This window comes from Simochromis diagramma, unplaced genomic scaffold (genome assembly GCF_900408965.1).
Source record: "Simochromis diagramma unplaced genomic scaffold, fSimDia1.1 OVJJ01000602.1, whole genome shotgun sequence".
Lineage (NCBI taxonomy): Eukaryota > Metazoa > Chordata > Actinopteri > Cichliformes > Cichlidae > Simochromis > Simochromis diagramma.
In genome coordinates, this window is record NW_024387040.1 from 12,622,194 (window position 1) to 12,634,615 (window position 12,422).

General features: G+C 40.3%; 1 protein-coding gene and 1 long non-coding RNA gene across 6 annotated transcripts in view; both read left to right on the top strand.

Moving 5' to 3' along the window:
- LOC120741188 (dipeptidyl aminopeptidase-like protein 6) overlaps positions 1 to 12,422 on the top strand; it is a 250,636-nt gene that overhangs the window by 220,256 nt on the left and 17,958 nt on the right. For all 5 annotated transcript variants that reach the window (XM_040043920.1, XM_040043917.1, XM_040043921.1 and 2 more), the window contains 6 exons: positions 134 to 254; positions 10,348 to 10,502; positions 10,653 to 10,750; positions 11,635 to 11,758; positions 11,846 to 11,884; positions 12,226 to 12,333. In XM_040043920.1, coding sequence (XP_039899854.1) covers positions 134 to 254; positions 10,348 to 10,502; positions 10,653 to 10,750; positions 11,635 to 11,758; positions 11,846 to 11,884; positions 12,226 to 12,333 — 645 coding nt within the window. The remainder of the gene's footprint in view (positions 1 to 133; positions 255 to 10,347; positions 10,503 to 10,652; positions 10,751 to 11,634; positions 11,759 to 11,845; positions 11,885 to 12,225; positions 12,334 to 12,422) is intronic.
- LOC120741193 lies at positions 847 to 9,811 on the top strand. The gene is made up of 2 exons (XR_005697571.1): positions 847 to 7,869; positions 8,015 to 9,811. It is a non-coding gene; the product is annotated as an uncharacterized LOC120741193 (long non-coding RNA).

Below are 12,422 nucleotides of genomic sequence, written 5' to 3' on the forward strand. Positions count from 1 at the left end.
AGCTGGTAGTCAGTTTCATTGAAACATCAGTATCTGAGCTCAAGGATCTTGAGGACATGTACTTCTCTAGATGTTTTGTCAATTTTTTCATTCAAATTTTTGACTGCGTTTCTTTTATTTCTGACTCTTCTAGATCTTCATTTTTGAAAACAACATCTACTATCGGTCTAAGGTGGAGAGCCGTTCTATTCGTCTGGTATCTACCGGCAAAGAAGGTGTCATCTTCAATGGGCTCAGTGATTGGTTATATGAGGGTAAGGCAAACGATTTTCTTGCTGCTCAAATACAATACAATGGTTGCATAGTAGTTGAGGAGGTGTAGACTCGTATTGCTTCTATAGGAATTATGAGCATATATGCACTTGATCATCAGCAAGTGTGAGCATTCAGGAGTGTGTTAACTCAATCTTTCCAAACATAGCAAATTACAAAATGCTATGCAATGCTCGGAGAAACTGCAAGAAACCCAAGTGCTAAGTGTTTGGAAGGTTTGACAGAAGAAAGTCTCTCTCTGAAGAAAAAAGAATATGACAACACAGCTTAGATTTGTCAGGTGTCTTCTGAACAAACCACAAGACATTTAGAACAATGTCCTTTGGACAGATGAGCAAAACTGCGATGTATTTGGCCTGTATTTGTATAGCGCTTTACTAGTCCCTAAGGATCCCAAAGCGCTTTACACATCCACCCATTCCCACACTGGTGATGGCAAGCTACATTGTAGCCACAGCCACCCTGGGGCGCACTGACAGAGGCGAGGCTGCCGGACACTGGCGCCACCGGGCCCTCTGACCACCACCAGTAGGCAGCGGGTGAAGTGTCTTGCCAAAGGACACAACGACCGAGACTGTCCAAGCTGGGGCTCGAACCAGCACGGCGAACTCCCAACACTTGAGCCACAATCGCCCCGTGTCGTTTAACAAAAAAACAAACGCAGCATATTGGCACAAACATTTTATGCCAATTTTCAGGATGATGATTTGAGTTTGTTTTGGACCTGGGCATCTTGCAGTCATTGAATTGACCACAAATTCCTCTGTATATCAGTGTGATTAGAGTCAAATGTGAGGGAATCTATCCAAGAGCTAAAGCTTGACCAAATTTGGGTCTTGCAACCAGACGATGATCCCAAGCACAACAGCTAATATACAGCAGAATAGCTTAAAAAGGAAATAGCACAATGAAAGTCCAGACTTTGGCCAGATTAAAATGTGGTGGTCTGACCACAAGACAGCTGTGCATAAACAAATCCTCACAAACTTCAAAGAACTGAAGCAATATTATGAAGAACACTGATAAAGTTTTGATGCGACCGTATGTAACAAGGCATGTTTAATGGTTCTCTCTGCTCTCTACATTTGTAAGCTACTCTACCCATTACAGGCTGTAGTCTTTACAATTTACGTTCACCATACAGACATAAGATTGACATTCATTTTCTAATCTAACTCTTTCCATGAAAGAAAATAGTGTGTTAGTTCTGATAACAATTAGGGAAAACATGTAGTAAACCTCTTTTGTCCCGTGTGTTCTCCTTGTATTACATTTTTCTAATTTGAACACTCTGCAGCAGCTCAGGTATTTAGAAGTAATGACATGAGACAGCATGACTCCCAAGTGTCTGTAGCCACATTAGTATTTTTTGCATGTAGCGCTTGATTTCCTGCAGGTAAATTAAAAAATGGATATCCTGTCAATTTGCCTCTGCTTTACACAGCCCTGAAAACGAATGAATGTTCTACATCAGTTGATGTGCATTAACTCGGCGGCTGTGTGTGTGTTGTGCATTAAGATATAGATGTCAAAGTGCTCTCCGAGCGTCAACACCACCGATCAAAGCTCACCTGTATGCCTCACAGTATAAACCGTGACAGGGACTGTGTTAGCATTCAACTAATGAATTTATATCTGCTGCGCTGGGTGAACACTCTGCTCCAGTGGAACGGTGTTTTAATAACAGAGCAGGAGGGAGATGGGGAGCAGCAGACTCACAGATACAGAGATAGCAGAAATGGAGACAGCCAATGATACACAACAAGCTGTTAATCTTGGAGTAACGCTAAACATCACATATCTGTTTGAAAGTGTGAGGCTGCCACCAAGGAGATGTCAGGGTTTAGACGCTGTGGCAGAGAGGTTATCTGAGGTCACCGGTGCATCAGGATTAGAGCCCGTTGGTTGCCTTTCCTGCAAAATTCATCTGTTTTTATTTAATGTTGTCCACCCACAGCCCTCTTATCTCCGCCTAACCAAGCTGATATTTGAAAGCAAGTCCATTCTTCAAGAGCAATATCCATTCTGAGCCATTTAAACATTAATCGGAGTGATATTGCAGTGTCTGACCCCATATTTATGGATTGCTGAAGGCCTGGTAATTTACACTCATCATTTATTGACCAGATAAATCTTTCACTCAGAGATAAAAGATAGAATCAGCTCCATAATGTTGAGATAAAAGTGAATCATAGGACTATACAATTGGTTTTGTGTGCTTTAAGTGCACAATGTGATGTGGTAAAGTGTTTTATTTTGAGAAAAACAGGGGCTATTTTATTATCTCAACACAACACATTTGAAAGCCTGTCATCAGAATTATGTTTATTCAATAATGGAGGGATTTTTCGAAGACAACGAAACAGCCTTGTTGTGGTTGGAAAACATTGGCTAGAGAGCATTATTATGACCAAGAACGATTTTGTTGCCTTCTTCAAAGACAAGGATCAGGTGCGTGACCACTCAATGTCAGTTTCTGTCTTCAAAGTGACTTTTGTGCATCAAAACAGCAATAAAAAGACAAGACAGAGCCAGTCTACCATCTCTCTGCAGTTGAATGGGGTCAGGTTGGCTGCTGTTTGTCATAAATTGGCAATCATGAAACTCTTGTGGTTTACATACATAAATATTCATGTTAAACAGAAATTTACGTTACATTCATAATCTCGCCAGAGCCTCATTGATTTGAAATAGAAATTCCTGCATAATTAGTGATGTAGTTGCTGAAGGACAGTGATTTAACTGTAAACTGACACAGGCACTCGTCAGTTTACAGTTATATACACCAGAATACGGCCAGATGTCCTCTATTGCAAAGAGATGTATCGCAGATGAGTAGCGCACATGGGAGCTCACTGGCGCAGATTGATTGCAACATGTTGGCTGTCTTTCTGCCTTCATAAATTAGAAAGGAGTTATTTGAAAACTTGATTGTTTGCCATCAGACAGCCTGTGCAGTCAACTTGACTGTGCTTGCCCACAGGTTGAAGGAGTTGCACGCGTAATTGTTGCAATGTACTTTTAATCTGTAATGCAGTCCCTCAGCAACTCCTGATTTTCTCATTTTTTTTCATAGTGGCAAGAATTTCCCTCTTATTTTTAGGCTAGTGCAACTAAGCTAGTAGTCAGTTTTCTTCCAGTTGACTCTTTTCCCCCATAGACAGTGGATGGGGTTGTGCTGGTAATGACTATGACTATGATTACATAGAGATACCCCTGACATCAAACAGGGTTGCAAATTTTGAGGCTGAGGCTTTGAGGAATGAGGCTTTTATTAAGTTCATATTGCGTATAAATCTATGCCAAAATGTCTTGGAACCAGCTGATTTTGATGGCCTCATTATGCCAGGTTTTATTTATTTATTTATCTTCCTTTGAGAATGCACTAAAAGTCCTTTTCATTCCCATTAATAATAAATCTCTTTTGAAAAACTTGTATTTGTAAGCCTGTAAATAGATTTGGCGTTAGCCCAGATATGATGTAAGCATTTGCAGGCAAGCTTAGAAGCCTCGCCAGCTTGTCTAATGTTTACATTCATCAGCAAGACTGCAAGGCAGAAGACTTTCCATGCTAATGACTCAGGCCATCCTCCAGCCAAGGTCAAACTGAGGGTCACACTGCTGCTGAGGAGGAATGAGGTCTTAAGCTGTGCCTGTCGCTGTGCAGCAGATTTGATGCTAACGGGTGAAAAGGTTGGCAAATAATCTCCCAGGGCTTGAATATCCTCTTGCTTGCAATGTTGTCTTAATCCATAAGTGTGTGTGTGTGTGTGTGTGTGTGTGTGTGTGTGTGTGTGTGTGTGTGTGTCCTAGTAATGTGCAGACAGCAGAAATGGAGAGAGAAGGGAGAAAAGAAGAAAAGCAAAATTAAAAAAGAGGAAATGCAGCCAAGAGTGCCATTGGGCTGTGTGTAATAGTCGTGTGTTCTGTCATCTGTTGGCTGTCTGATTATTGAGGCTGTACTGATACTGACACATCCTGCAGTGTGACGCAGCCCAAGGAAATGGCTGTTTATTAGGCTCTGGTGTGCCCAGATAAAAACCCGCTGTTGCTTTGATTTTACTTGTGTTTGCCCCTTAGATATTTGGCTAGATGAATGTTTGCATCGAGAGGCTGGTTTGTAGGGGTGGTTTCTGTTTATCAGTCTGTTTGTGTCAGACTCTGCAGGAGATAGAGTAACCACATAATCAACACTTGTGCACTGGAAAGAGAAAGATTAGTAAAGGGTGTGAAAATATGGGCTTGTCTGAAACAGACGGGAGAAATAGTTTGTCGGTGGATGTGAGTCATGCTGTTTGGAGATTATCAGACAACATAAGATCTGTGTTGTCCAACCTTCTTGGCACAAGAGAAACAGTGATTGTGTAATTTCTTTTTTAATTTGATCTTTATAATGATTTGGAGTTGCCGATAAACACAACTGACAATTCTTTTGTCACTTAAGAAACATCTGAAATGTTTAGGACTAGACCGACAACTTGTATTTGGACCTTCTACTTCTCAATTTTACCAGTTGTGGTAGTAGAGAACTGTTTTAATCGAGATCATTTTTAGCACATTTCTATGTGAATTTCAATTGTGTTGAGTTACCTAAAATCAAACATCCATCCATCCTACCATTTTCTTCCACTTATCCCAAGTTGGTTCATGGTGGCAGCAGGCTAAGAAGGATATCACAGATGTCCTTCTTCCCATCCACACTTTTCTGTTCCTCCTGGGGATTTCCAAGGTATTCCCAGTCCAGATAAGATATACATTTGGGTCTACCTCACCTCCTCCCAGTTGGGCATGCCCAGAAGACCTCCAAAAGGAGCCACTCAGTAGGCCTCCTAACCAGATGTCCAAACCACTTCAACTGGCTCGTTTCGACATACAGGAACATTACGTCTACTCCAAGATCCCTCCAAAAGTCTGACATCCTCGTTCTATTTCTAAGGCTGAGCCACCCTTTGGTTGCTTGTATTCGTGACCTTACTCTTTCGGTCATCGCTCATATTTCATGACCATGCAGAGGGTGATGGTTGGGACACAATAGACGGACTGGTAAATTTAAAGCTTCAATTTTCAGCTTAGCTCTCTCTTCATTACATCAGTCTGGTACAACACCTGCAGTACTTCTAGTGCCGCATCAGCATCAGCAGTACTGCCCCAGCTTGCCCAACTCTCACTTGAATTAGACACTTGAATTACCTTGCTTGAAGTCTCTCTCCCCCAATCCAGAGGAATCATTCCCTCTGTTTTCTGGCAGAAAACCATACCCTCAGGTTAGAAGGTGCTGACTTTTATCCCAGCCATTTCACACTTGGCTTGAAACCAGTTCAGTGCATAGTGAAGGTCACGCTCTGATGAAGCCAACAGAACCACATCATCCGCAAAAAGTAAGGATGCTGTTCTGAGGTTCTCATAGCAGACACCCTCCTCACTCTGTCTACACCTTGAGATGTGACAAAGGGTAACCACCCAACACTGACTGAAAATGTGCTATCACTTTGGTTAGACATGGACCTGAAGTCCAGAACAATGGAGTCTAATTGTTGTTTCTATTGTAATATTGACATTTTACAGTCATAAAAATAACAAATACTGACAGTGAAGCTAATAAAAACTAATAATTATTTTTGGTCACTTTGTTTTCATTCATGAGTGCATCTTCTTGTTGGTGCTCAAGAGGTACTAGTGTAAGAAGTTTAGTGTTTTCTGTTGTATGTGTAATGAGGCCAAAATTAAATGTAATTACGTACCTGCAATTATTTAGATTCAGTGAAACATTTTTACGTTTAGGTCCAACTTCAAGCTGCCCCTGTGTATAACACTGAACTGACTGTATTTACTTCTAGTGCTCTGACAAAGGCTCTGTTCCAAAGCACGTATTTCTTTTTTGATGTGAGACAGATTGTGAGTATTTTGTTCTCGCTGACTAGGACATTTGAAGTGTGGTATTTTGTCTTTTTCTTTACCTTATCCTATATTTTGTGGGGAGTGTATCATTAAAGTGGTACTCATAAGAGACCAAAGAAGTTACAAAATTGAAGAAGTTTAAGCTCAAAATTGCTGGACCTTATGTTTTGCAGACTGCAGTTCAGTAAGTGTCTGCTATAGGCAGCAGAAGCCATAACGTTATGTCTGGACTGGACACTGTTCAACTTTCTGAAAAAAGTCACTATCCTCATGAGGTTTGGGGTCTATATTTCAAAGTAAATTGGCTTGCACCTTATAACTAGAAAAACTAAATGCCGACTTTACAAAGCGTGTTTGAGGAAAGAATAAAAACATGCGTCAGTTTAACCTTGTAAACCCACAAATGCTGTTTTCTGCAGTCATCCCTCTATTTTTAAAAACTGTTCACAACATGTTCACATCGCATCTTTTTGTTAATGTGCAAAATGCTGGGCTTATGTTGAAGCTACTTATCAAGTTCTTGGTTAGAGGAAACTCTTTACCTTATCATGTAAAGTGTCCTGCTCTGACGTGTGTTGCCAGTTGATGCTAGATAAATATAACTGAACTGAAATTACAGGAAGTGAACTGTTGCAAAATGTGTAGCTGTAAAGTGGCTAAATCCTCTTGTACCTTTTTAAAATCTCCTTTCTGAATATAAACCTGCAAAACCAATGCCCTGTAATACAGTGTTCATCTTTCGGTTTCCTAAGCCAGAACTACAAACAGATTATTTGCAGGCTTTGTAGATGCTTTGCAAAATCTCACTTCTTCTGTCATGTGCTTCTCTGCTAATGCTTAATTATCACTTGCAACACATCCTCAATCTACACACTGATAGTTGTGCTGTATTTAGTATCAGCTACTTTATTGTCATATTTTTGTGGCGCTTTGGCCGGAAGACTAGATTTTCATGCCATCTATGCCATTCATGTTTGGTTGTTGGCAAGCCAGAATAAAGGGCTAGCAGGGCTTGACCATGCCAGGTATATGTAGTTGTATTCAATTCCGTGCTCTGTGGTTAAAATTCACTTAATTGGACATGTCAAATATTGATTTGTGTGGTTTTTTGTTTGTTTGTTTGTTTTGGCAGAGGTGACTGGGGGGTTAATGCAAATGTTATAGCTCGTATAGATACAAATGTCAAAAACACAACTCATCTCAAAGAGAAAAATAGCTGGACTCCAAAACAGAGGAGCAGTGACCTAGAAGTATGCACCAGACACTAAAGACAAAGGTAGGCTTTCCCTCTGTGCTGCATTGCTTCTTCACCTTGTGTTTGGCATGTTTCTCTGCTGCCCTCTGTTGGATGCATGTGGTCATTTTTTTCTAAACACTCAGAAGGATTCGTGGTGTTATTGTGCCACAGTTTACGGAATATTTGCAGCATTTTTATATTTTTTGTATCCTGTTAATGTTTTTTTAAAAATCAACTATTTGCAACCTTGGATGTCTGATTTTCTTTTTTTCTTGTTAGCTCAGCTTTCCTGAGTCTGTCACCTTGCACTCATTATTTCCCAATGGCCGCTTGACTTATGGCATCTCATGCATTAATAATGTCCTCTACTCAGTGTATAATGTAGTCTGCACACCAGGATGGAGAACATGGACAAAGGAGATGAGCCTCCGACAGCTCACCTTCGTATTCGTCACAATGAGGTGGGCTGTAAAAAGACAGGAGATGTGATCTCATTACTTAAGAGAGAAAATGAGAGCTGGCTCATTAAAAGTGGTTCGCTCACAGCCTCTTCTCTTGGTTTCTCTTTTGTCCCTGCACATTCTTTTGTAATCACACACCTATCAGGACACTTCCAGAGACGTAACTGCTTTCTCCTTGACTGGCCAAGGTGACTGGGCGTCCCCAGCCGAGTGGATCTGACAGCTTGGCCGTTCCACTCCGCGCGGAAAGCCTTTTAAGCTGCCGCCGGTGAAGTTGGCACGCAGCGGTAGAATTGGCCATGCGGGAAATCATTTTTATATTTTATTTTATTTTTCATCATTTGAAAATGCAATCAGTGCTTTGTTGTCCTATGCTGCTCTGTTCAGCATCAGACAGTGAGATCCAATCATTCCCCACTGAGCACTGCCAGCAGGGTGCAAGTGGGCACACAAGGGAGACTAAAAGAGCAAAGACTAATGGGACTAAAGGCTTCCATTAGCCCTTTTCCTTATAATGTTACTTCCGCAGGGATGTGTATTGTTTCAGGTTCTTTAAAGGAACCTATTCAGCTCATTTTCAACTCATATTTTTGTTTACAACAACAACAACTCTCTACAAGTGTAGCTTTGCATGATTCACAATTCACAATAATTCTTATATAACTTATACCGACCCTTGGTGCAGCTACAGTATATTCCCTTCCTTCTCTCTATACGCCTGATTGGTTGCGTTTGGCAAACAATAGTTTTGAACAGCAGGTGGGTGGGCCTTGTGTTTTGACAGTAACTGAGATTTCCATGTTAGGGATATCCCCACCCTTTAACTTCATACAGATCCAAGCATAGAAAATAACTGCCTGAAATAGAGTGTTTAAAGCACTTCAAATGCTCATTTTAGCTAATTTAAGACAAATTTACTTCTCCATATGCTTGCAATAGATATATGTACATATATATATATAGATAGATAGATAGATAGATACTATATGACAAAATAAGGCAAACAATAGTCTGAAACAGTGAAACACATGAAACAGTGTCCATCAGTAGAAAGTTACAAGCACAACTACTTTTGCAGAACTGTGTAAGAGAACAATGTACATAGGCGTTTGTACCGGAGGTGTTTGACAAATGATGCTGCATATCAAGTAATTCCACCAAGCGATGCGTGGTTAATGAAAATGCAAATTGGTAGTTGATGTTGTTAATTCCCCAAAGCCAGCACCCAGTCCCACAGATAAACAGCATTAATGAAGTTTTAATTGCAAAAGTTGATATAAATGTAGCTAGTGGCAGGCTGTAACAATGAGTCGGAGTGTTTTTGATACCGTCTGCATTGTCGCCACAGACTTAGTAATGAAGTAGGATTGTCAAGGCTATGCTTTATGCTGCCAAAAAGTTCCCTCAGTGAGATTTTATTTGCATAATTTCCTAATGAGACACTCTGTGTTGACAGACGCAATTGTGTGTGTCTGTCTGTCTTTGTGTTGCACAGGAGATGAAGGACCTAGACTGCTCTCGTTTCCCCATTATTCTCTCTGTATATGTAAAACAGGAGTGTCTGTGATCGCTGTGTTATTTTATGTGGACACGCTTGCACACAGAGGGGCTCGGGGGAAATGTCTAGGTCACCGACCTGAAATGAGCTGAGCCTCTTGCTGAAAATGGTACACACAGAAATGTAGTAACGACCCAGAAAGTTATCTGCGCTGTGGTACCTGGTGAGAAAGTGCTGTTAGGTTTATTTCAGGGAAATGTAGCTGAGTTCTATTTTGGTCAGCATGCTGTGTACTGAGATTAAATGCTGTTGTGATTTATGACTTCAAACTTTTGGGTAGCAAGTGGTTTCACATGTAGGTTTGACAGAGAGTGAGTGGGAGATTCCAAATTTAGCAGCTCAGGCACAAATTATAGTTGTATGTATAGTATGTTGCTGAGAGGACAAAAAGGGTAACTTTGAATCTTTTATCAGTTTGACCAAATTAGGGAAATAGTCAGCAGTAGTATTTTAAAAATAATCCTCAATGCTTCTCCTTCCCCTATTCATACAAACACTCACCCACCAATTGTGGCTCAGTGTCCTGGCCAAGGGCACTTTGGCATGTGGAGGATTTAAGAAAAACGTGCTCTTTCACCTGAATAGTTGAGGGATTTTCTACTTTCAGGAGGGAGTTATCATACTGTTTAGCCCTGACTTGTCAAAAGGAAAAGAAAGTCAAGCATAAGTCACATATGCTGACCAGTGGGAGAAAGAAAAGGGAGGCAAAACAATACAAATAGTGCTAGTAATCATAAAGAGCATTTATAAATTTCAAAATGCAGTTTTTCCCCAGAACACCTGCTCCATTATAATCCCAACAAGTAACAACCGTGTGATGCTGTTGGCCTGCAGCTATGTAATTAACTTTTGTCTTTGCTGTTGGATTGTGTTATTCACTATGATTATGACTGATGGTCATTTTCTATTTGCTCTTCCAGAGGAGATTTTCCAGTCCCACATTGCCCATTGGTGGTCTCCAGATGGTGCCAGGTTAGCATACGCCACCATCAATGACACCTTGGTGCCCAGGATGGAGCTGCCAATGTTTACAGGCTCACCCTACCCAATAGGGAAAGAGTACCATTACCCTAAGGTATACTTTTTCCTTCTTTAAACATCTGTACTGATGCAGATAGTTTAAATTATAGAAATAGAATGGTTTAAGCAAAGTGTTTTTATGTTTTGCTTTGTTTTTTTATGGGACATTATGCTCAGTTACTCACTTTGTTTTCATTCTGATCAGGCTGGAGAGGAAAATCCAGTCATCACTCTTTATGTCGTGAACCTTAACGGCCCTCTGCACACCATTGAAATGAGGAGGCCTGATGATCCCAGGATAGGGTGAGTCATCCAAAACTATCAAACAGTCTACCTCTGTGCTCAGTCAACCGATGCACATTTTACACATCGTAGATTTGGCTCAGATTTGCAGTCACATAAAACCGGTGGAAAATCATTGGCTTTTTTTTTTTTTTTTTGGCATATCTGTACAAACAGTCAAGATGTGATTGCAGGACAGACTTTAAGCTTCAGTTAAAGAGGGTTTATAACTTTTGTAGGATTTAGAGTATTTAGAGTCCCCAGTTCAGATAAATACTTTTTAATTAATCATTAATTATGTATATTATGTAAATCAGTAACAACAATAACTTAAAATGTAAAGTAAAACAAGTAAAGGTTAAAAATACATCTAATCAGGGACTTGTAACTGATGTAAGTGGCTTCCCTGCCGACCCATCCAGTGTCCAAATATGGAGATTTATACCTTTCCTGTACATGGATGAAAAATGAGGATGGAAAAAAAAAATTTATGTTCAGAATCACAAATCTGTAGATCAACAGAAAAGTCCTAAATATGAGTTGTATATACATGTGTTATCATAGGTGATGCAAAGCAATATGGATTTTTGGATAATAAAATATTTTTGAATACAGTATATTACACAGTCATAGTGGGTATTTTTATTATATGATATGCTGCACAGACTGGGGGATTTTCTGTCCCCAGTGATGCATTTTTCCTTAATAGGGTGTTGTGTGTAGTTCCATTAAGTTTAATGCCTCTATTTAGTCTCTTCATATTTACAGCCTATTTTTCCACCTCTTTATACACTGCTTGATTTCTCTGTGTTCAGATGCAACCACTTTTTCCATCATCTTATTTTTACCCGCATTGCAGCTGATACCAACGATAATAAATGCTAAATATGTTTTCTGTTTGCCAGTGAGTACTATGTGACCATGGTGAAATGGGCCACCACCACCAAACTAGCCATTAATTGGCTGAACAGAGCACAGAACATCTCAATCCTCACACTGTGTCAGGCTACAACGGGAGTCTGCACTAAGGTGAGCACAGTGTGCATGGCACATGTGCCGCATGTATGAAAGGCTGTTTTTTTATCCCAACTGAAGTCTGCTTATCTGTTTCCACAGAAACACGAAGATGAAAGTGAAGGGTGGCTCCACAGGCAGGTGAGAATGATAATACACACGTGTGTGTAAGGTGGATTTAGAGTATTAAGGCACTGAGGTACTTATCCTTTCCTTTGTAGCAGTCATTAAATTATAGCCACTGTTTACTTGCTTTGTTGCCTGGCATTTCTTGCCTGACGACATGCACAGTCATTAAATTCAAGCTTTAAATTTAACATGGCTTTGTTCCAAGCAGTGTATGCTGTCTTTTTAAATTATAACGCGGGAATGACAGTATAATTACTGCATTAAGCAGCCTGCGTATTTAGTTGTCTGTAGCAGTCTTTATTTTATGTCTTGTTAAGTGAAAACACTTAGATCAACCCTCTCTGTGTATTCAGAATGAGAAGCCGCTCTTTTCCAAAGATGGTCTGAAGCTGTTCTTCACACGGGCCATTCCTCAAGGAGGCAGGGGCAAATTCTTTCACATCTCCATGTCCATCTCCCAGGTGAGAGAATATTTGTATGCCAAGTATTTGCATCACTAACATGAAGTTAACATGGAACTGATGAACCTTTCATATCAAACTTTCAAAAA